The sequence below is a fragment of the Empidonax traillii genome, unplaced genomic scaffold (genome assembly GCF_003031625.1).
Source record: "Empidonax traillii isolate 1590-97213 ecotype Southwest subspecies unplaced genomic scaffold, ASM303162v1 scaffold1:size7828297, whole genome shotgun sequence".
Classification (NCBI taxonomy): domain Eukaryota; kingdom Metazoa; phylum Chordata; class Aves; order Passeriformes; family Tyrannidae; genus Empidonax; species Empidonax traillii.
This window is the reverse complement of record NW_020955194.1, coordinates 873,746-898,855: the sequence shown is the minus strand read 5'-3', so window position 1 is coordinate 898,855 and position 25,110 is coordinate 873,746. Positions and strand designations below refer to the sequence as shown.

Below are 25,110 nucleotides of genomic sequence, written 5' to 3'. Positions count from 1 at the left end.
GCAATGTTTCTGACAACTCAGGGTGCAAGTCAAGTTTTCCTTGCAGCTGGCAGAACTATAGTTGGCATTGGAGTTATATTTCTGGGAGATTTTTGAACACAGGGCATGACCCTGTAGGAATCTAATGCTCCTTTCTGCTAGGTTCCAGAGTAGAACCTATAAGAGCTCCTACTGTCTCCTATAGCAAAATTTATATTCTTTTATGGATAGATTTTGTTTGTTTGAGATGAGGAAACAATTTTTCTTGACAAGAAAGGCCACAACAACATGTGAGGATGGGAATGGAATTTCCCTGGGGTTCCCATGTTGTGTTGCATCTCTATTACTCTGTAAGTCCCCTGCTGGGAAAGTGAGGGGTGGGGAGGAGAAATTAAAAGCTTTAAGGCTAAAAGGTTTTCCTGGAAAGGTCTCCTCAACAAGACAGGCTGGGAAAGAGCTGTGCCAAGCTACAGAGTCAGGGGTCAGCATTTCATTTGTCACTAAGCCTCATTTAAGTCCCCCTGCTATAACACATTTCACTGCGTCCTCCCCCATTTCTTCACTCACCACAGAGGAATGAAGCAGAAAAGAGTGTGTTGATTTGTACTAGAGCTGTCATCCATCCAATAAGTATGCTCTGGGGAAGCTTAATTCCATAAACATTGCTTCAGCCCACATTTGGGATCTATTAATGTCAAGGAAAGCAGCAGCGCCTTGCTGAGCACAAGCCCCTTTTATGACACCAGGATACTGCAGCACAAGTGCCTGGATGAAGCCTTAATATTCTTAAACCAAAAAGCAAAGTACCAAATTAAAGAGCTAGCAGGGTTGTATGGTAAGGTCTGTCTGGGGGATCTTTGAATTTCCTCCTGGGAAACTTCTGTCCTTGAAGACTGTCCTCCACACAATTAATTTCACCCTTCTAAAGCCTCACTGCACCTGCAGTTTTCATGGTGGTCATGGAACGAAACCACTGTATTACAGGTGTTTTCCAAATACTGCTCTCACAGCTGAAGTTGTGATGAACTCAGGTGAACTCAGCTCAGATATAAAGTGACATGCACAAGCTGGTCTAAGTCCATGCAGCTCTGCTGGCTTGGTACAGTTGCAAGTGTCCCTGCCTCAGTCCAACTACAGACGTGCTCCACACATCTGAGAAAGCAAGAGAAGGATATAAATTCGATAGCCTTGATTAAAATTCAGTTTTATTGTCTTGGTTCCCATTTTCCCTTAATGTTATTTTGTATTGAGTGAGGCATGAACAAGTTTCCACCCAGAAATAGCCTTCGTGTCAAGGGGACATTTACATCTACAGGGGATGTAAATGTGCTACTTCAGTTCCAATCCCCCTTGCATTTGCAGCCCATGGTGCACGATATTTTGGGATGAAGCAGCTGTAAGAAACAGAGCTCAGTGAGTTAACACCAGTCATGGCAAAGGTCACCATTGACTCACTACCAGCAAGGTGCAGGTCAGAGACATCCCATGTCTTACCCTGTACAGGGAAGGGCAAATATTTCATCCTGGGTGGCTCCAGAACCTGGGGGGCTGCAAGGCTCAGACATTTTGCCATCCCTGAATGACTGCTTAGAAATAGGGTTGCTTCAGTTTCTAAAACCTGTGATCTGCTTCAGAGCTGCTCTAAGGTGTTCACTGTCCTTCAGCTACCAGTTGAACCTTAACTCGCAAATGACTGTTTACAGCTCAAATGAAGGATTATAAAAACAACATGTAATACTCTTATTCAGGCCTCTAAATAAACAGTCCTAGAAGTGCCAAGGTCAGCTCTGAGGTCCTCAAAGTCTGAGGCATTGTAAAGAGACAAATTTAACAAGGCCATCTGGTCACAGGACAGGAATGTGAGGGCTTTGAACTACAAGCATGAAATCATCTAAAGAAGATTTCCATGAGTGCTCTGAGGAAGTGCTTTAAAACTAGGTCATGTAAACTTAACATATTTTGAGTGCTTCCTACAAATGATTTCTCCCCTGGGTTGAACCCGTAGGCTACTACCTTGTTCAACAACTATCAGTTAAAGCACAGGACAAATCACACCTAATAATTACTAGTTAACTTTCCACAAAAGTGTCAGCAAGGGGAGAAAGAAAGGATCTTGTTCCATTACATATTCTCACGAACAATGGACCATTGTGTCTGCAAAAAAGGGCAGCTGTAACGTTTAATGCCATTCAACAGCGCTCTAAAGATCCAAACAAAATATTTTGTTTGCCTGCATTCTAATGAGTCCCCAAGATGTTTGGCAGCTGCCAGTAAACTATGCACAATGATGACATCCCAAGGACAATTAGCACTTTGTACTTTCTCATCTGAGGGCATTACATCCATTTTCCTTTGAGGGTCAGGGATGCAGTAAGGTTGCACAGCAAGTCCCATTGAACACTCCTCCTCCCAGCATTGCCCCAGCTGAAGTTTCAAGATGCAGTCTGGGTAAGCAGCAGGTAATTGCCACACTCCCATCAGAGCTCAATCAACTCAACTTCTCACTGAATGCATCAGCTCTTTTTACCAGTAAGCAAATACAAATTGGAGAAGGAATCCTGCCTTTCCAAATCAGAAAGTTTCTATACAGTTTTCACTCCAAGCTTAGTCATTTCTGAGGCCCCAAGTCTTGTCATCTGTTACCACAAACACTCAGAACACTCAAGCTTTGGGCACATTGAAAAGATGGGTTTCCGTGAAGTTTTAGTGCCAAGAGAGGATGTGAATTCAGACAGTCCAGCTGTGGGAACAGGGAGTCTTCCCAGCAACAGGAAGACTCACTCAGTTGCTACATCTGTCTAGACTAAAACCAGCACATTGCAATGACAAAAATCCTCCCAGATACAGCTTTGTTAGACATCTCCCTGGAAGGGTCTACTTCCCTAGATTCTGATGGCAAAGCAGAAAATCCACTGTTTTATCTAGCAGCAGCAGCTGTAGTGGAAAAACACTCACAAGTACTTTGAGACATGCAAGTATGGACATTCTTTTCATCCTAACAAAACATCCACAGCGTTCTACAAGATGCCAGAGAATATCGCCAGATATGGTCCTGCCCCTGGACTTGCACATGGATAAAGTGTTTGGCCTATGATTTTAAACATATTTTCCGCAAGAACTGAATAAAGGGAGGTAGTATTATTTTTAAAAAGTGTATTAGGAGTTCTTAGAGAAACCCAAAGACAATCAGTGATCTCTCACACATTCAGAAACAGTTCCTTCACCTGGTATTTTACATGTCTTGCTCTCACTTACAGAAAACAGGGCTGTTCACTGGTGTTTACAGTTCTCAATGTGTATGATATGACAGAAAGCCAAGATCTTGTCTCTGATTTGGGTATATATACACCTTAAGAGATCACTAAAGCAGAGACTGTCAGAAGAGCTTGAGTGTAAACAGTTCAAGAATTATCACAACTGTAATTCTCAAAGTTTGTGTCATGACTGTAGAATACGTGAACAGAGAAATGTTTGAGAAGCCTGGCCTTGCCTCTGCACAGTCATAACCATCTTCTGAGTTCTGGATGGCCTCACAAGTTACCTTGGTTCTCTGAAATTCCTGGAGAAGGTACACAAAGATTCAAAGCTGTAAGGTGATGTTAGAGATTTACACACACACCTTGATTTTTGATATGGCTGGAACAATTGACACATCTTTGTGCCCTTTATACTGCAAGGCACATCCTGCAGCCAAGGAGCAATTTGCTCCTGTACAACACACACGCACTTAATAGCGCTTTCAAAAAATCAGTGGCACAGACCTACTCACTCCAACACTCCAACCCACTTCTTCCTGGATTTCCAAAGAACAGTTATTATCTGTGTGATGCAAAACCCCATGACTTGTGCACAGCTCCAGCCAAGGATTTGCAAGGTGCCAAAACAGATGTGCCACAGGCACTTGCTGCCGTGCAAGAAGAGCTTTGTGTCAGAGGCACCGTAGCGACCAAGCAGGCTCCTCCAGCTACCCAGAGCTCATAACAGTGGAGCTACTACCTGTTCCACCCTTGTAGAAGCAGCTAGGATCATCCTAGGGAAAAATTCCTGGTGAGAGACAGCATCAGAATGTATTTTACAGGGTGTTAACCGATGGAAAGGAAAGAGCAGGCATTCCAGGGAGATAAGCGTGTGTGTTGGGAGCAGGGAGATGTCATACGAGGGATGCTTCTACTAGAGCACTGTCAAGACTTCTCAACAGCACTGGTCAAATTAAACGTTGCTGTTTTGGAAAGGGCACAGTCACCTGGGGAAAGGTCAGTGCAATGCTCTGGTGAATTTGCAAGCCTTATTGTGGCTGTGCACTTCACACCCTCAACTTCCACTTCAGGGCTAGTTGAAAACAAACTGTAAAACTAAGTTCACCTAAACTTTCACAGGGGGTTTCCTATCTTGAAAGTGTAGAACCACAAAGAGGCCAGGCTGATACTTCACAGCATGAAATCTTGCGGTTTTGCACAAGATGCTCCTCTCTCTTTTCAAGTCATTACTTCCCAACACGCTCAAAACAGCAAAGGCATACAAAAGTTCTGTTTGGGATCTCTGGCGATGAGAAAGAATAAGTTTGGTGCACTCTGAGTTACAGAAAAGAGATGCCAGCAGCTACCCTGGTGTAGATGCAGCCTGGCAACATAGCCAGCAAGTTCCCTTTATAGAAGAGTTGTGCAAAGTTGATCCAGTGACTCACTGCTAAGGTACTTTGTTTCTGCCCAGGGCCATATTTAGAGTGACCTCCACCAAAGCCCTTTGGGATGACCTTGTTGTCCTCTATCAAGTGACCACCAGATGCTATTGCAACAGAGGACATCTGGGCAGCATTTATGAGCCTGACAACATCTGGTTGCTTTCCAGTATTAAACCTCCAGCCCACATTCAGCTGTGTCCTACTTTCAAATGGCAAGTATTGTGCTCTCTGGTATTCAACACAGTAACTGGTGAAATGGTTATGTGGCTACAACTGGGCTAAGTTCCCTTTGTGGAAAGGAGACAATTCACTAACAGAGCTCCACTATAACTGAACTATTTCACTTTGGAAGAGTAAACTAAAGACATGTTCCCCACATACACCTAAAGGAGAGAGCAGTCAGCATGGGGAAATTAACTGTAGACACAGATGGCTGCAGGAAGAACAGGGTAATGTTGTGAGGAAAGAGTAGAGGGGAGGATGCCACCTCTTCCTTTCGCCATGGTTCTGATTAGAAATATCTCTAGGAGGCAAACAAAAGCGGTCTTTCAGAGTGCTTTAAAAGAACAGAGTTCGCTGTGCTTCCAAACCCCAAGCTTTTTCCTTTGAAAAGCAGCCAGCACCTCCCTGTGTGGTCATGATTGTAGACTGGGGGGAAAAATGCAATGCTATTGCACTAATGACAGAAATTTCTGGTGGGACAAGAATGAGACAAGATCCAATCATGCACACAGTGCTTGAGATGGGTGCTTCAGAGAGAAAACTATTTGGCTGAACTAAATCTGAACCAAACATTAAGATCTGAAAGCTTTAAGAAGGCTGAGAAACATTCCAGAGTAGAGGGCCTGCAGGAAGTGCTTATGATCCCCACTCTTCCTTTTACAACTTACACAAATTGACTGTTCAAGGTCTTTCCTTCAGACAATAAACACATGAACCTCAGCTATCAAGTCAATATTCTACAGTCTTCCAGCACCTGGGCAAAATAACTGGTATATATTGTATGCACATCCCATTGACTCTATGTATGGCTGTTCTCTGCTTGGAACAATTATTTACAGCTTAGTAAACCAAGCATGAAGTGCTGACAGGAGCTTTTAGGGGCTTCTGTTTAGGATCCTATTTGTGTCCATCTTTGATGGACAGAACTTAACTGGATGTTAACATTCCCAAGGGTGCAACACAGCCATGCAACCAGAAACTTTTTGCTCTGATAGCAGAGCAGTTACCTTTAAAAGACTGTGTAGGCTTCAGCTTAGTAAATGTTTTCAAAAAACAGTGGTTGGGAAGGCAATTTCCTTTGGGAGGAGGGGTCAGGTTTAAGCCTGCAATATTTGGCAACTCTGTCTCATTTTTGTCAGTGGTTCATGAATCCTTGAACCATTAGGACTTCATCTTTTTACTGTACAAGGTATTCCATGAGTACCTTGTGCTTTACCCTGTGCAACTATGGCCAAGATGGGCTCCTGGAGAAGGAAATGGCTTTTCCTTGTCTTAGTTATTTACATTCACTGTGTTTGTCTGTTATTCCCTTGCATAGTGAAAGGTGCCACCAGAACCTGTGGGAATATCAGAGATATTTTGTTAGAACACCAAAGGTACTGGGTAAATGCTGTGAATTACTCGGAAGAAGTTGTTCCATGAACAGTTCCTCCATCCTCAAAAAGTTCTCACAAGTTGTAGCTGCAGGTCTGTTTACAAGAATTCAAAGAAAACAAACCACAAATAAAACCCAGACACCTTCACTTTTGATTTAACAGAGCAATGCTCCTAGAGAGACCAGCCCAGGCAGAGACCAGCTCCTTTTGTTTCAGTAGCTCTGACATCAGTAAACCCATTAAAACCCATTTATTGGTCCCCAGGATTTGTTCCAGGTTTATAAGGTCTTTATGATGAACAGTTCCTTATATACCTGTTCAAACAACCACATTATGTAGCCGAATAGAAAAACCCAGAAGGTGACTCAGATGGTTTCTCTGGCTCAGAGGAGCCATTATCAGAGTTTATCTTTCAGGTGTGCAAACCCTCAGCAAGGGGCCTGGCACAGGACTCTCAGTTCAGTCACCAGTGAACATCATTCTCTAAGGAAGAGCCAAGACAAGTTACACCAGTCTTGGTTAATCTCAGTTTCATTTTCTCCTCTCATTCTAGCATCCCAAGCTTCCATTTTCAGACCCACCATTCCCAGTGTTTCCCTGTCCAACATGGCAACTACAATAACATAGGCTAATAATTAACCTCATTTACCTGTGAGGCTCATCAATACTTAACTGCTTCCTAGAGAACAAAAATAAACATTTTCTGAACTTGATCCAACTCTTTTCCTTTTCTCACACCTGTTAGGAAACAAAAAATCCAGCTGATTGTAGCATCACAAGTTAGGGGTGAGATGCATTGTCCTAATAGGTCTGATAGAGGAAAAAATAAACTGACTGTGGAGTCTTGGTGGAATTGTATGTATGTATCACTGACAATAGCATCGTCTCAAAGGTTCTATGCTGTGCAAATTAAAAATAGCTAAGAGGAGAGAGGAGTCACAATCCAGAAGAGAAACTGGTAGTCCTTTAGCCTGTTGCTGGCAAAAATAAGCACCTGGAGGTCAGGACTTTCCCTGCTCTCACAGTATTCGGTTGGAAAGTAATTTTGGAGAATAGAAATTCTCTGGCATTAGTATGACACACTTCCTCCTAGACAACGCATCAAACAAAACTAATAGAGGCATTTTATTGACTACTCTGTCAGCTCAGAGCAGTCTCTTGAGCCTGAAATAGTTTCCCTTCTGCTTCCTAGGAAATTCCCCAAGAATTTCCCTTTCTCCCTCTCCCTTGTGATCAGACTACATCCACCACACAAACACAAAACTTCCGAGGGAGGGAGTTTTCCTCTTTCCTTCTTGGGACTGATAACATTTACCAAGGGGGTTTTGCAGTCCTGGCTTGGTGTGAAAGGTAACTGCTGACTGAAGAGAAAACAACAAACTTGTAAAATGGATAATGCACTGGAGCTTTACAATACAAGTAGCTCAGTACTGTTCATAGGACGGTCTGGGTTTAAAGGGACTGTAAAAGATCATCTAATTCCAAACCCCCTGCCTTGGGCAAGGACACCTTCCCTAAACCAGGTTGCTCAGAGTTCTGTCCATCCTGTTCATCATAAACCCAACCATTTGGGTTCTCGCTCAGTGTTCAGTAATTCAACTACTGTAGAGTTGTATCCTCCCTAAGTTTTATGGCACCTCAGCTGCACTCTGTCAGGGGTCTGTATGGATGGGAGAGCGAACAGAGATAAAAGGAATCACATTTATGAGTTTTTTAGAGACTCACCAGCTGTCAGCAGCGGAAGAAGTCAAGGCTGCTGAGATACCCGAGGTGCTGGGCAGAGAGCCCAGGTCAGACAACACGCCTGCTTCAGCGTTTGCAGGACAGCAGACCCAGCTGGAGATGCAGGCAAAACAGTCTCACTTCAATGCCAGAGCCTGGATGAACTAGAGGGGCTGGTGTCTGCCTGGAGCTGGGAAGCAAGAGGCAGCTCTGCTCCTTCAGTGCTCATCCCTCTGCAGCAAGAGGGAGCACCCTCTGTCACCTCTCTGGCAGCCACTAGCCCTGCTCTGTCCTTTCCATGATTTCTACCAGCAATAACCTCTTTACTCTGTTTTTCCAAGAAGCCTGAACCAGCCTTGTACATGTCTAGCTGTGCATGTGCCACAGAGTCCTTGTCCCTCTGCGGGAGCTCAGTAACAAAGGAAGAGCTCAATTAATCATGATACGTCAATTTTAGATGCAAGTTCAAGAGTTTTGCCCATTGAATGAAGAAGCTGCTGCAAACTATTTGCAGAAATTTAAACTAGGCAGAGACATTTTGGTGCAGGGAGGTTTCTACAAGTAGCAGACTAACAATAGGGTTAGGCTGCTATCCTCATCTTCAATGAGAAAGAATTATTTCACATAGAGAATCTCTAATCCAGATGGCACAAAACCCTTTAAGGCAATTATTAACTATAGTGGGAGGAAAAGGCCACAACACAGACATGGGAGAGCATGGAGAAATACCTGTCAACCACACCCATACTGTGCAAAAATTTCCCATACATTTAAATCCATTTTGATTCATCATGTCTGTATCTGGTTTATGAGGAGCTATACTAAGGGATTCATATCCCTTGACACACTGGCTAAAGAAAAAAAAAATAATTAATGTGTAGGTACCTGAGAGAGGCAGGGGAAGGGCAGCAAAGCAGCTGTAATCTCTTGAAAGAACAAATCTTTATCCCTGAGAAGAATAATTTATTCATTTTGTTGGAACTGACAGATAAAGAGCAGTGGAAACTCTCAGAAGAGCAAAAAGGAATCGAGAAAAAAGAAGAACTTCTGGGAGAGCTGTCAGAAAGGCTTTGCAAAAAGGAACAACGACTTTTTGGTTTCATTCCAGAAGTTTCACAAAAGGGCATGAGTTTCACAAAAGGGCACACCACTAGTCACAGGGATTAAGTCTCACCCACGAGCACAAGACCAGGTAAAGGGTGGGGATAACATCATGTGCTGCCAAGCTGTACTTCCTGGGCTGTCGCCCAGACAGTGTCAGGCATGCAGCATTCCAACCCAGGAATCCTTAGATGTGCAAGACAGGGATAGGTGGGGCTGGGAACACTTGCTGGGGATTTAGAGGTGAGAAATTGCTCCCCGTGCCAAGAGCCTTTCCGACAGGAAGGATGCAAACCATAGGCAGTGCCCTGCCCTACAGCAGCAGCGCTCTCTTGAAAAGCCAGCTGTTCAATCTAGCACAAAAGTTATCTAGCACAGAGAATAAAGCACATTTTAAGACCACTGGATGAGAGCCCACTACTGAAAATTGCACACAGATGTCATGTAAAACTGCCTAACACCGACCCCACAGGCAGCAGTGACAGTGCCCCTCTGGGATCTGTGTGCAGACATCCTTCTAGCTCTTGGACTGACCTCTGCCCAAGGGAATCAAGCAGAGAACAAACACAAAATTTCTCAGAAGTGGCAGCTGGAAATACGAATGTCATGGATCTTGACCGTCTGAAAATTCAGTCAGACCAGACTTAACATGAAACACCCAGAAGGCTGCGGCATCATTTGCCCAGTGTTGAATTCTGCTCACTTGCATACCAAGAGCGTGCTTCCTTCCCTCCGAAACTTGAAATGAAACGTGCCACTTTTAGCATCAGCCCCCCCTGAGCCACAAAACCCTTCCCATTTCACAAAGCCACAAACTACTGCAGTTTAGTCTGAAACCTATTTAAAAAGGTTATTCTGAAACCAAGTCTAGCTTCCCGAGCCTTCCAGTTTACCAAGCGTGCTAGGTCACACACAGCCCCTTTTTGGCCAGACACATCTAGAATTTTGCTATTTTCCTTCAAAACTTGGGAGAGATGTTCATGTTTAAATCCTGGAAACTGATCCAGTATAAACTGTAATTTCTGTTTCTCCCATATATTTTATTCCTATACATTGGGATAAATTCCTCCTTACTAAAACTATTTACTAAAAGCCAGGGTAGGGTGTGTAAGTTCCTGCTGCAGCACCTCTGCGTGGTACAGTGAGGCAAACAAAGGGCAACAGAGTGATAAAGGGTCTGGAGCACAGGTCTGATGAGCAGCTGAGGAAGCTCAGCCTGGAGAAGAGGAAGCTCAGTGAGACCTCATTGCTCTCTACAATTATCTGAAAGGGGTTTGTAGCAAAGTAGGGGGGGGGAGGGTGGCCTCTTCTCTCAGGTAATGGGGCCAGTCTCTTCGCGAACGAAGAACCGGGGAAGGTCTTTCCACCTTCCAGCCTGCGCATTGGATTTTTTAGGTGAGACACAGTGTGCGCGGAACTGAGCCCACCCTTTAATCCTGAGGTTCATCTGCCGGGGCCAAGCACGCTTGGACGGTGGCAGCGAGGTCCTCAGGACGTAGATGGATTGCCTTACGGGCTAACGAGCTCCATCTGCCCGGGGAGGGGCCCCGACCGGGAATCGAACCCGGGTCTCTGCAGTGACAGTGCAGTGAATTTTCCCCTGGACCACCGGGGGCTCCCTCTCTCAGGTAACAAGTGACAGAACAAGAAGAAGTGGCCTCCAGTTGTGCTAGAGGAGGTTTGGATAAGATATTAGGAAAAAAAAATTCACAGAAAGGATTGTAAGGCACTGAAGAGGCTGTCTAGGAAAGTGGTGGAGTCCCTGTCTCTGGAAGTGTTCAAAAAACACGTAGACATGGCACTTGAGGACGTGGTTTGGGGGGGGAACACAATGGTGGTGCTGGGCTGACTTGATGATCTTGAAGGTTTTTTTCCAGCTCTAAAGATTCCATGATTTTACAGCTTTCCACTGGGAGCAAGTCACGCACCATCACTCATTCCTTTGTTATCCTTGAGAAGGAAAAACTTTTCAGATTAGATAGGAATCTGATAATCTTTCAGTCCCCAGATCCTGACTGCGGCCCACGATAAGCCTTAAATAGGCAGTGGGAAATTCCAGCTGCACGGGGAAACACAGCAAGCCCGAAGGCACCACCCCACCCACCACCTCCAGACAGCAGGGGTGATGTGACTGGAGCACAGGGTGGGGAAGAGAAGGAGCAGGGACAGAGTACACAGAACTCCAGTGCACAGCAGATAAGGCCAAGTTCAGAGGACTACAACAACTATAAACTTGGCTAAACCAAACAAACGTGAAAACCAGACCAGCCACCCACACCAAGTGCACCTGAAGGGAAGGATCCCAGCCCAGGACTCAGCTGTCACCACAGCACATTTTGCAGCCTGAAGCTCCAGGCAAGCCCCCAAGGAAGCAGAGAGCACTTCTTCCCACTGCCTTGAGCCACGTGGGTGGATCACACAGTGGTTAACTACAAAAACGCTCCCTTGCCACTGCCCACAAATTTCCAGAAGATCGCTTTCAAATTAGGGTAATTTCAAAACCTAAAACCCTAAAAGAGAAAGCCACTGTCATTTTTTTGCTATATCCCCCTCCAAGATCTCTTAAATACCTCTCCTTGAACTAATTATAGGACAGGCTTGTAAGTGATGCTTCATATTGTTTACAGGTTGCTTTCAGATAAGAACAGAAGTAATCACCCAGTTTCGGTACCAGACTGTCACATCATAAAACCTTTCTCTAAGAGACCAGACTGCAATTTCCGCTTGCAAGCTCATTCATTAACTTTCTATTAGCCAGTAGCTTTTACCTGAAGGCAAAAGGACTGGGTGGTTGCATCAGTGGAGAGCATTTAAAGAAATGACAGAAGGTTGCCTTGATGTGGATAAGGAAAAGGAAAGTGAGATTTCTTTGCTGAGGGTACACTCAGGATTTCACAAAGTCATGGAAAAAGGCACCTCCCCCATCCTCCTACAAGCATCAGTAACAACAGTCAGCTTGCATAAATCTGTTTTCAAAAGCCAAAGGCATGCAAGAGAGGGAGGGGGAAAAAGAAAAACTCATACTTGGAGAAACTACCGGTGACTAAGCTACCAAGCTTTACCAGGTGCATAATGAGAAGCTTCCACCTTGGCAGCACCCTCCCTGCTCAGCCCCCTGCTTTCCCCCATCAGACCATAAAACCTTCTCAATCCTTCTCTAGATTTCCAATTCCCAGGTACTTTCTGATCTGTATCCCAGAATGATCACTCTTTCCAGTGAATGTATAAAGACCTCAACAATAGCATTCAGACCCTTTCTCCCCCATCTCTCCTGCACTGGAAAGAGATAACTTGAATCAGTTTGCTTTGGGACACAAAGCCTTGCTATTCTACAGGCACTGGGAGCATTTGATCACTTGCCTCACTTGATTAATTTAATTTTATTGCAGGTTGAGCTAATGTGCTCAATAAACAGCCTTGCACATATGACGCAGAAGTGGGATTTCCAAGAAGATCACAGTTGTACAATTTAACCATATGCTTTAATTACACTAATGCCTTAATAATTTCATGTCGGGTAGTGTGTTAAATAGTTATTAATTAGCATTTTAATTCTTCAGGAAGTGATTATTCATTACAAAGCCTTACTCAGTTAATTATTTTAATCTCTGAAAAAGTCCTAAATAATTCCTTTGTCCGATTAAAATGAACAATAAATGGGTCACCTTTTAAATTTGTAAAAAAATATATATAAAAAAAGAAAAAAATAAAAAGATGGTTAGTTTCCTAAACCCCTAAAGTAGCAGTTAAAGAAAAAAAAAAAGTTAAATAATAGAAGTTGTGTCAAATTCTTATTCATATGGTGAATGAAATATCTTACACCGCCTGAACAGACAGGAAGGAACAGATCTCCCCTTTATGGTACCAAGGAAAATCCTTCTATGGACTCAGTGTAAACACTTTTGTTCCAAGCAGAGTCTGCTCAAACCAGAAAGAAATGTTATTTCAACTAAACAGCACTGAATTAACCTAAATTAAGGGTCAGGTCCTCCAGCTACACCCATCGGAAGCATTCCTGCGGTTAGACACCGCTTCCTAAAGCAAGACCTGCCTTGCTTTTTCTTTATGCACAAGCCTAAATTTCAGCAGGGAAGTAACAACAGCACGTGGATGACAAGAGAGCTCAACATTCACATGCAGTCTGATATTTCAACTCTGATCCCACTTGTTCCCTGATCCAAAAGTTTTGAACAAGCATCTGTGAGAACCAAAAACCCCACAGGGACTCTGTGGGAGTAAAGCAGCCAACAGCAATGACACAAACCTTCATGTTCTTCTTGAGTCAGAATCAAAATGACTGTTAAGAAAATGACTGCCCCTTCAGAAGAACGACATCACTTTTAGGAGTTCAGACTTCCTCAGGAGGAATTTCTTCCTGGAAAGGTTTCTTGATAAGGTGGTAATTGGTCAAAGTTTGGACTCAGGGGTCTTTTCCAGCCTAAATGACTCTATGATTCTGTGATAAAAGGGGTCATCAGTGCCTGAATTCCATTTACAGAAGGTAGGCAGGAAGGAAACACATATGTAATAAGCTCACTTTCCATAAATTTTTACCCTTGCTTGAAACAATAACCTCCTCTAAGGAGGAGAGAGGCAACCACAGGAGTTCATAAAAAACACAGAGGACACACTGGTTTTAATGCCAAAGAAGCCAAAGATGGCAGATGGCTTTGCACTGAGTATCAGAAAGGGGCTGTTAAATGAAGCATAACCAGGGTTTGGCCACAATGAGAGAGGCAGGAACACAAAAATCCAGGTCTTGGTTCTTGCCTACCCCAGGAAGCCCAGCACCTTCCCCATATAGAGCTTCCTCAGTGGGAAAACCACTGCTTCCACCATCAGCATTATCCTGGAGCACACATGGAGGAACAATCACTCAGATATTTGTACTCCTTAAGCCATGAGATGCTACGAGGATGGCAAGAGAAAGCCCAAAACCCACATTCTTCCTCCTGCTTCCACGCCTGTTCCATTTTGGATTTTTTCCTGAGACAGTACCTGTTTAAATCTCCCTCAAAAAAATCTCTTTTAAGCATCATTTTCCTTATAGGCTTGTTATTTTTGCTGGTAGATACGCAAGCTTCAGTGGTATTTGGTAGTTTGTGGGATGGTGTTTACACCTCCTAATAAATGCAAGACCCATCAGGTTTTATCACTTTCTTTGATCTCAGCTGGCTACAGAACAAGGATCCCTTCGCTGGGTTGGAAGCTCCAGGCTAGTCAGTGCATGGCTTGTGACTCACATCCCTCCTACACAAGAAAAGACACTTTCTGTATTGCAAGAGTGGATTCAGAATGCAGATACACAGACAGTGTAAATATACAATATGTATACACATTATATACACAGTGTACATAATAATACATCATGTTTTACATACACAGAGTGAAAGAAAACAGACTGAACCACAGCAAGTGAAGTACAGGTAAAATACCTATTTTCTTCTATAAGAAACGCTTACAACAACAAAAATTAAGAGCCATTCACTCTTTTGCAGAGACACAACTTGCAGCTGAAGCGCCTGGTGAAGCTCCCAACAGGGACGGATTCCCAAAGGGCTGGGAAGGCACAAAAATGAAAGGGTAAGTTGTGCTTTATTTTGTGCTGCAAAACAGCTGAGGTTTGGGAGCAAAGAAATTTCATTTAATTGCCAACAGAAAATAATCCCAAGAGCAAACTGTGATGACATGCAATTAACTTTGTCTACATGGGAATGCAAGCCAGGGGTCAGGTGTTTGCAGCCGAAGCCCCATCCTATTACAACCACTGAGAAACCTCAGGAAGGAGGTAAAACCCACACCAGGACTAGATGACAGAATAAGGCAGAGTTTCTAATCCATCCACCTTCATACCCAAATTATCTTCACAGATGAAGGAGTTGGGAAAGGCAGGATAAATTACACCAGAGAAAAGGTCTTTGATCTCTGCTCTAGCATTCTAACAAAGCATTTGACCTTTCTCTCTCTCATTAGGGAGACTGCACTCTGGATGGTTGCCTGCTTGCTGCTTGTGTCTCTACCCAGAGGTAAATAAATTATAATACACACCTAGGAATTTGCAGAAGTATTTATATGTGAACACACAAACTGCCAACAGAATTTTGGAGCAAAACAAAACAAATGCGTGCATTGCTTTGCATGCATTTCATCACAGTCCAAGGTTTGCAAGTATAGGTCATAACCTTCAGCTAAACCTCTGTATCCAAAAGAAGTAGTTTCCAAGTTAAGGTGTTTCAGACTCACAAACTTTTACCTATAAAGCTTATCCTGACAGATCCTTAAAAGTGCTCTACCATTTCCATAATATTAAGCATGGCTTGGAATCTCATCCTTTGCAACCAAGTGCCTTGGATCTGGTTTTGTATTTAAACTCATTAAGATACCAAGCTCTCTACAGGCATAACAAGGGAAGCAAAAGGACTGGAGCCCAGCAGCAAACTCTCCCTAAACCTTTGCACATGCTCTGCCAAGTTCTTTCAGAGTTGGGTTTCTGACATTATTTGGAATAGATCTAATCTTCCCCAAGAAAGAGACCCACTAGTCTGTGCTGGGGAGAGAATTTTATACGAGGTGCAGGGGTAACTCCCTGCAATTTCCTTATCTGAGGTTTAAATTCAGCAGTAGTAAGAGCTCTGTGTGTGGTCAAGACTCCTGTTTGCTCAGAAGTGCCTCACACCTACCAGATGCTGCAGTGGTTGAGGAGGTCACACTTCATCTGGAACCCATCTCCCCTTCTCTCCTGGAAGCACAACCGACTTTTAGCAAAACCTCTCATGAGTCTCCACAGAGAAGCAATATACAACTAATAAACAAAATTTATTAACCTAAGTAACCTTCAGGGAAAAAAGGAGAGAAGAACAAAAAACCCCAGTCTTTGTGAGCTTCCCTGCACCCACACTTTGGATGCTGAAGCAGCAGTGTTTTCTCATCGTAGATATCTTACAGATTGGTTAAATTGACCCATTCAACTTCATCTTGATAGCTTTAAACATTTGGGCAATATTTGAAACACACAATAATAAAAAAAAGAATAAACTCATCTCACTTGGCATTCAAGTGTTAAAACTGCAAGTGGAAGCTGAGTGCCACAGTTTGTTCCACAATAGAGACCTGCACCTTCTGCATGCAAAGCTTACCCAGTAGGTCAGGTGAGCACTTCTCATCCTGCTTCCTTCGCTGCTCATCCAGCTGCCACCACCTCCACTGCACGGTTGCTTCAGACTCCTGGCCAGGAGGTTCCCACTTCCACATCTCCTGGTACATCAACAGCCTCAATGGGAAGATTAACACAACATCACCAGCCTTCTGCATGACTTCACTCTTCTTCTCAAGAGCGGCTTCCAGAAGGACACTTACTTGACTTGTACCCAGAAGTCTGTTCTCTCCATCTACAAAAGACCTTGTGCAGCTGTAGGCTCATTAAGCAACTCATTACAGCAGATTTCAGTCACCTGCTTTTGTCCCAGCAAATTTCAGCAGTGCCTCCTTTTTTTCAGCTCCTGCTGGCCTGGTTTTACCAGCTGAAAGCAGTGTAGGGCAGGGTGGGAGTTTAAAGAATCATCACAAGTGTTACAGGGATTGTACAGAGGAAAGGAATGGTTGTGATAAGCTCATATGCTATGTACTGCTGTCCTCCAGCTTCAGAAAAAGAATAAAAAGCCCCAAAAGCAAGTAGATACACTTCCAAAACCAGTATGAAATTTAGAAGCATCCACAATCAGCAGATAGGATCCACGCTCTTTCTCCCTCTTTTGCTCATTAAGAAAATGCTCATTGTCCATTTTTCTGAACAGAGCTACAAGTTCTGCTCATGTAAAGATTATATTTTCTTCATCCATGTGCAACTGCACATGTTGCAAGCACCCTCTCTCCTAAAGGCATCTTGTGGAAAGGGCTTTTCCCACCAGAAAGCTCTTCTGGAGGTTCACTTGTTCCATTGCTTCCAAAACACCTGCAGCAGCCCCAGGCACACTCATCTCCCACTGTGGTTTATCTAACCATGGTCAGCCATGACCACAATCTGCTTTCAGACACGGCCTTGCCTCAGGGTGACTCTGCTTCCACCACCAACCAGAAATTGCACTGGAGATATGTGGTTTTTTCAGCTAAAACTTTACATTGCTGGGCGAAGCCAGACTGGGATTTTTCAGCCGAAAAATCTGAAAACTTAAGGAAGGCAGATGCTTGGTGATACAGATTTTAATCAAAGACGCTTAGCTGGCTCTGAGGTTCAGCTTTCTGTGTTATACTTTTCCTTCTGCTTTTCTGTCTGTCTGAATGGACACAGCGTGACACCAAAAAAGCCTCAAAACAGACACTGATTGACACGGAAACAGAGGCCTGAGCATGTGACAAGCTGAGCCCTGGCTGATGAGCCACTGACTTCAAAGGGAAACTGGGACTCTTTTTCGTCTTGAGCCTAATATATGCAGAGAGCTGATGCAAGCCTAGAACACAGGAATGACCACATTGTGACCAAAAATATTTGTTTCAATATTACTTGCCCCTTGTGCTTCACAGAACTTTGGCCATGAAAACAGATTGAGTTGTTTCACTGTGAACTTTAGGGTTTTTTTCTTGGCACGATCACAGACTCACACTGCTTTTGTTCTGCTCCCTGCTGGGGATAACTTTTCCATCCAAATTAATTCATCTGCATTTTAATTTCTAAAATCATTTTATGAAACAGGTTTGGTCAAGAAGTTCATTTAAGCCCACACTCTGTGCTGAAAATACCTACCTGTCTATGCTTTATAAATACATACAAACCTTCTTCCATAGCCCTGTGGCAGACTCATCCACTTGTACAAGTTTTACTATGCTTTCAACTAACTTGGAAGAATTTATAATAATAATTGGCATCAGATTTATTAAATGAACAGTGTCTGTAAGTGATGTGCAGGTGGCTGCCTGCCCTGCCTGTGCCCCTCTGTGTGTTGACCTGCATGCCATCCTCATCCTGGCTCTTGCATGTGCTGGAATTGGTTGGCAAGGCTGGTAACACCTTTCTTCATCTAGAAAACCTACAAAGTTTCCCCAAGGCCTTGGAAAAGTCATTTAGATAAAGTGGAAATGACAGACTCTTCTTTCTGGGCTACTGGACAATAATGCCAAAGCATGAGAGACCACGGAACAGGTACAAGCAAGAGTACAACAAGCCAGATCTGCAGAAAAAAAGCCCTGTTCTGTCAGACCCCCTGCAAGATCTCACAGGAGAAGGGTGATGGGGGCCTCTAGCACATTCTTTGCAAGCTGGGAGTCACGATCTGAAAGCCAAGCAATGGGAATTGGGGGAGACCAAACCCATCCAGGAGTTTTCTCCTGCTGGTCTAGCACTCACTTTTCACACTTCTCCTTTTATTTCAGCCAGACTTCCTACAAAACCAGAACTTTTTGAATCATGTGTGCCCATCTTCACTTCCCTGCATCCCCTTTTCCTCTTGTGAACTGACCTGTTAAAGTCAAATCAGACACCTTGATCTCAAGACTAAGATCCCCAGAAGCTGGGAGAAAAATCACCAGCTAAGGAGGCAAGTGGAAACAAGTTCAATCAGAAACCACATTGCCAAAGTGAAGGCAACTTGCACATAGCAACATCTGTCCTACTGCACAGGTGGCTGGGCGCTCGATCCTGGCATGTCTGGACTCCTGCCTGGCTGGGAGCAGAAGAAGTGGGAGGAAGAGTGGCAATAATCATGTGATGAAGCCAAATTATAGGAAAGCTGTTGTCCCTATGTCTGCTGCACACTGATGAAGTTGTCTGTTTTTCATTCCAGGTCAACAAGAAAGTATATACCATGCATTTGTTGGAGAAACTGTTGTTTTGCCTTGCACCACCAGCCCTCCTGGAGAGCTGATCTTTTCCAAGTCAATGCTCTACTGGCAGATTGACAAGAAGATAGTGCACTTTTTTCAGAAAGGGCAGGATTCACTGGGGTCCCAGGACAAACATTTCTGTGGCAGAACCAGCCTTTTTTTGGACCAGATGAAGCACGGCAACCTTTCCTTGAAGATCTCCAATGTCCAGTTACAGGACAGTGCGGAGTATACCTGCATCTACAAACAGGATCAGAATCATCAAACAAAGAAATCATATATTAAACTCAATGTCTCAGGTAAGACTTTTTTTTTTTAGTTCTGCCTTATACGGCCACTGACTGGGATGACTTCAATTTCTGAAGTAATTTTTCATTCATTCTGTTCATTCTGTTCAATTCTGTTCCTTGCTTTTGTGGGAAGAAAGTGTAAGAAAGGAAAAAAAAAAAAAAAAAAGACTCTGTCAAGGTTCAGCACAGCACATCCACAGAAGCAGCAGGACTCTGAAAGGCAAACCACCTGCCTCTTCCCCCTCCCTTCACAGGAGACAATATGAATTCTGAGTTCTCCCCAAATTTAGGCACTTGTTTTTGGATTTGTAGTGTCAAAGTCCAGGCCACAGACCTTTCAGACAAAAGAGCCAGATGCTAGTTTCCTTTTCCCTTGCATCTGGTAGATCTGGATCTGGTGACAAGACTGGACACGTGCAACAAGAATTATCATTTTTCTCCCTTAGGAAAATGAGTGAGACCATAACACATGCTTGAATAATGCCAAACAACTGAGATGATGTTTGAACTACCTACCAGCATGGCCACCAGAAGGATGGGGCATTGGGTTTGACCAGCTGACCAGCTGAAAAAGAAAGTTAAGAAAAAAGGGTATACACATCAAAACAAATCATACCTTTTTACGGTGTCTTACTTGAATAAACCAGCTGGAAACTTTCATTATGGTCAACCATATACATTTAATTCTGCTTAAAATAGAAAAAGAATTGTTTTCAAGCAATAGAAACCCTTTAATATCTTTCTTTTAATGCACATCATTCTAAAGAAAAAAAGTTTTAAAAATTTAAAGTGAAATGCTTTTGTTCAGGAAATTTCAAAGTGAAATATTTTGCAGTTTTCAAAATTAAAAAGGAAGAGTTTTGGAAATGCGTAACCTAAATATTTCCATCATCTCATCAGCTAATTTTTGGGAGCAATAAGGTGTCTCTGATTTAATTCTGTGATCCTACTTAAAGTTTCAGTTTGTTTGACAAATGTGTTCTTACTCAGGGAAAAAACCCAAAACACTGGCCCTTAGATCAATTATCAGTACACTTTTTCTGTTCTACGGTCAAACAATTAACTTTGACTCTTGGGTTTTTTTTTTTCCAGCCCCACGTATGACTGAGGAGACACCTTTTTCTTCTGGTAAGGCAATACTCCTTAATTTTCTAAGTGTCTGAGCGATTATCCAGTTCTTTGGTTTGAATTTGCAAGATTGGTAAAATCTGATGAACGGAGAAAGTCCAATAAACTTACAGCGCTTGTTCTCTCTTACTGAGTTTGGCAAAGTACAGCTCTCCCAGACAGGGAAAAATATCTCCACCACTAAGGCAGACCTTGACTGCAGGAAGAAGAATCCTGAAGTGCCAGCAGTCACTAATCCATAAAGCTACAATCACAGCATGGGCATCCAAAAAATCAGTAAAAAAAACAAGTAACGTGGAAGCCACTCTGTTCTGGGAGTTAAGGGCTTTGTAAACTACCTCGATGTGAATGAATCCCAGAATCCTCAGGGTTGGAGGAGACTCTCAAGATCATCCACCACAGTCAACCCTAAACTCTCCTTGAGTGCCACACTCAGATTCATCCTCTTGAGCACTTCCAGAGATGGTGACTCTACCACCCCCCTGGGCAACCTATTCCAGTGTATAATCACTCTTTCAGTGACATTTTTTTCCTATCTAATCTGAACTTCCTTTGGCACAACTTAGGGCCGTTTCCTCTCGCCCTTTCACTCGAGACAAGGCAGAAGAGACCAACTCCCACCTCACTACAAACTCCTTTCAGGGAGTTGTAGAGTTGAGCTACCAGATCAAGAGATTTGAGGAGTCCTTTTAGTAATAAATATTCAAAAAAAATACGATTAATGACTCCACATAAGCTCTTCTAGGAAATTAAGGTAGATTTCATCCAAAGGCAATTCTGAAATACAGTGCAGATGCTCATATGTAGGTTAATCATTACAGAGAGGTAACTACACCAAGGTCACTTGTAGGCACTTCTAGAGTGAATGCAATACAGAAGGGATGCCCAGCTTGTACCCACCATCATCAGTAAGTACTCCCTTAAAATCCTTCTTACAAGCCAAATTACTCTTATTAGCTCTACAAAATCTGAAGTTGGTATCAAACCTGTAACAGTTTGTCATATAAAATCAATAGCTGCAGTTTGTATCAGTGCAGCTGAAAGGTATGATCCTTTACATAGAACAGTAATTTTATTACAGTTAACTTGACAAGTTCAGCCACAATATATTACAGACAGATTAGACCACAATAAACTCAAACAGAAACTAAGGAAGAGAAATGCAACAGTGTTTTATCTCATGACCACACAGGAAAAAAAAAAAAAACAAAACCTAACAAAAAAAAACCCAACAAACCAATAGTTCTGTGCTTCATGACCAAAAAACAACTTGAAAAATTACAGGAAATATCCTTTTTTCGGACCTAAGTGCTCTAACTAGTTTAAAGGTCTTTAAGAAACATGAAGTTAAATTCTAGATGGTATCATATATCTCCAGTGGCACAGCACAACATTACAACATTACAAAAGCAAATATCTCCGTAATATCTCTTGTTGTTACCTCCCACAAAACAATAATAACTTATCAAGGGTCAAACTTCTTAATGAATAGCAATGGAAAATCCTGAAAACCAAAAGATAAGTAAGCTGTATTTAAAGTTGTACATATGTTTGAATCAGTCAAAAGCTTCCCAACAACTTTCCCCCATTATAAACTATTTCCTATGGAAAAGTATTTTTGCTGAGGAAAAAAAAAAAAAGTATTGGGACAAGGGGCAAATGTTTTGTTTTTCTATAGGAGTACAAACTGAATCACACACTTTTGACACCGGATGGTTCTTGTACTGCTGGATTTTGAGGGGCTTGGGGAGGAGGACAGAACAAAATCCTAACCCTCTAACTGTAATTTTTTGCAAAAGGGAAAAAAGTATTTCCTGTTGTCAACATCTTTTACAGCAAATCATTAGCCACATCTCCCTTTTTTTTCCTTTTTTCCTTTCTTTCTTTTTTTTTTTTTTTTCTTTTCAGCAATTTCTTAAGAAAGGGAGGAGGAGAATCTGGTTTTTATTTGTTGCTATTTTGGAAGGGACTCAGAAAAGTCAAATGACCTGCTGAGAACAAAGGCATTGTATGCAAATAGTTTTCACTAGTTCTCATTGACACTTCACAGTCAACCAGAGAAGCAGATATTATTTCTTTATATAAAACAGAAACAGCTTTGTTTCATTTGGCTACACTGATTGGCTTGATTGATTTGTTTCCCTTTGGTCCCATTTCTCCTTGTTTGCTGGATTGATTATTTTATCTAGTTATTTTTAAGAGCAGAATTGTATTGTCACTCTGCGTGCCTTGCAAGACTCCTTCTGGGTCAATAAAACTTGTTTAACATTTTTTTTTTCTGGGAAAAATGAAAGGGCCTTGGCCTGGAAGAGGGCACAAGAGGCCAGGAGACTTGCTATAATCCTAATTTGAAAGTGTTACTGAGGACTACCTAATGTTTACTTGCTCTCTGCACTTCAGGATCAGATACTTCTTCTAGGAAGAGGAGGGGGAAGCACCTCGAGTAGTGATGAGTTAACTACAATGAGACACTGAAAGGTGTCTCACAGCAGTAGGAACAGCCCTCAGGCTGTTGATATAACAAACAATGTACAGCCTGATCTTTCCAGAAAAGCACTTGGACCTGAACACTTAAAGGAAACATTTCTCTTCTGTTCAAATCAGGGGTTCAAAATCTCTTTTCACTGGTGTACAACACCTGGCTCCAGCAAGGGTAATTTATCCACTTGTGGGTTACATACAAATAGTGATACACAACACTGCTGCCACCTAAGCAACTGCAGCCCAGGCTTTTTAATATTTATTGCCATTATTTATGGACTCCTAATCACAATGTCTACCTCAGAACCCGAGAGGGAAGAATGATAATGTGTTTTCATCCTAGAATCATAGAATGGTTTGGATTGGAAGGGACCTTAAAGATCACCCAGTTCCAGCCCCCCCTGCTGTGGGCAGGGACACCTTCCCCTAGGCTGGTTGCTGTTTTTCTACCAGGATTTTAAACCATTCTTAGTCATCCAGAAAATTAAGTTGTATTACTTGTCTCTTTCTGCACCTTTTCTGTGACAGAGAAAAAATTATTTGTCGCAGTACCTTGAGACTGGCTTTTCTGGGTGGTGTGCTCATACACAAAAGGAGAATTTTGAAAATGAGCCAAAATCCACATCAGTTCTACAAACACCCTTCCATCAATGCACTCATGTAAAACGCATCACACAAACTTCAAATACGCTTTTTGTCAAGTCACCACTTACACGTCAACTTTCTCTTTCTTTAATTTTTCAGGGCAGAGTCAGATTCCCTCCAGAAGCCCTCCTGAAACACCACGTCTGGCTGTACTTTCCCTCTCTTTCCACCTCCTGGTCACACTGGGGGTTTGGCACTTGTAACCGGGGAAGGCAACCTTGCCTTTGGGAAGTTTTCCTCGCCAGGGGACATCACTGGGCAGAACAGGCCTGTGGGTTCCAGAGCCACGTGACAGAAACACCAGTAGCTGAAAACAGACGAAGCACTGGGTGTTCAGGTCCCACATTTTGGTTCCAAAAAAAAAGCAAAGGCAGCAAAACTCCGAGGTGGCAAATCTGCTCTTCCATTTGGTTCTTGGAGTCCAGTTTTAGTGCTGCCAGTGGGAACATTTTAATTTGGATTTTGTGGGTTTTCTTTAATAACAGGATAAAAGACTCACAAAACTACAGGGTGACATTATAATTGACCTTAGTGAGACGTTTTGCTTAAGATCTCATCTGCTGTCCTTCAGAGACAGCTGAAAGGAGGAGCAGGTGTAATCACCCTTTGTGCCAGACAAAATCTGGAAGTGGGAAGGACCTCCCATTTTGTGAAACATAAAGAAGGAAACCTTGTGAAACTGCAGGCTGTGGAACTTTAGCTTCTGTTTTCACTCTTAAGCGTCATGGGCTATTAGTAAGAACATTTTTTTTTCCACAAGAAACATAGTATTTCTTCAGCGGAAGGGTGAAGCTGATGGAGAAAGGGGATGAAAGCTAATAAAACATCAACACAGAGGAAGGAAGTGATGTATTACTACAAAGTCCAAATCAGCCAAAAAGCTTTAGAAGGGTGAATTCAACGTTTCCTCTTTTTTTTTGTCATGAAGCACTGCTCACAAACGTGAGCATCACCAAAAAGTTGGATACTTAAGGTAAAACTGTGCAATAAGAAATTGTTACTGTGACAACGTAGCTTCGTTAAAAACAGCACCTTGGGGGGGGGGGGGGGAAGAGAAAGGTATTTAAAAACTCCTCAGAATCATTGTAACTGACTGCAAACTAAATAGGTTCATTTCTGGAAATGTTCAATTCGGGTAGAGTTCGATGGTCCTGTAGGTTGGAAGGATCCTGCTACAAACAGTGTCAAGAAAGTGCAGAAGTTTTGTTTCGGGCCAGAACTGCAGCTACCCTATTTCACAACCAAAAAGCATCCAGAGGACAGAACTACTCCCCTGGGCGGCTTATCAGCAGTGACTGCAACACACCCCTCCGGGCTGAGCCCTCGAGCAGGGGAAGTGATTCATAAGGACTCCAGTGAAGTCATTTTGATTTGCACTTTTTTCTTTCAAAGGAAAGAGAAGAAGGGAACAGAATAAATTAGAACTTAAAATGATGTTATCCATCGAGGTAAAGGGAATGGTTACCTTTGAATTTTTTAACAAAGGGCCCTTTCCCCGTGGTGGGGAAGAGGGACAACATCCCACGCTCACATTGTGCTATTGCTGCAGTGAAGCTCAGCAGGTACTTGTCTACCCTGGGTACAGAACAGTGCAACAGCTGGGGTTCCCCTTCACAGAAGGATTTGAATGTAAGAACTGTACATCCTGTGATTGTCTTTCTGTGTCCTA

At 42.9% G+C, this 25,110-nt stretch overlaps 1 protein-coding gene across 3 annotated transcripts in view; it reads left to right on the top strand.

Annotated features, from left to right (window-relative positions):
- The window catches only part of LOC114055346 (myelin-oligodendrocyte glycoprotein-like), a 30,463-nt gene extending 5,353 nt beyond the window's left edge, over positions 1-25,110 (top strand). For 2 of the 3 annotated variants that reach the window (XM_027880622.1, XM_027879789.1), the window contains 5 exons: positions 14,582-14,664; positions 15,055-15,107; positions 18,858-19,196; positions 20,280-20,315; positions 23,541-25,110. In XM_027880622.1, coding sequence (XP_027736423.1) covers positions 14,657-14,664; positions 15,055-15,107; positions 18,858-19,196; positions 20,280-20,315; positions 23,541-23,644 — 540 coding nt within the window. In that variant the 5' untranslated portion in view covers positions 14,582-14,656 and the 3' untranslated portion in view covers positions 23,645-25,110. The remainder of the gene's footprint in view (positions 1-14,581; positions 14,665-15,054; positions 15,108-18,857; positions 19,197-20,279; positions 20,316-23,540) is intronic. The other variant, XM_027881462.1, reaches the window with a different exon arrangement.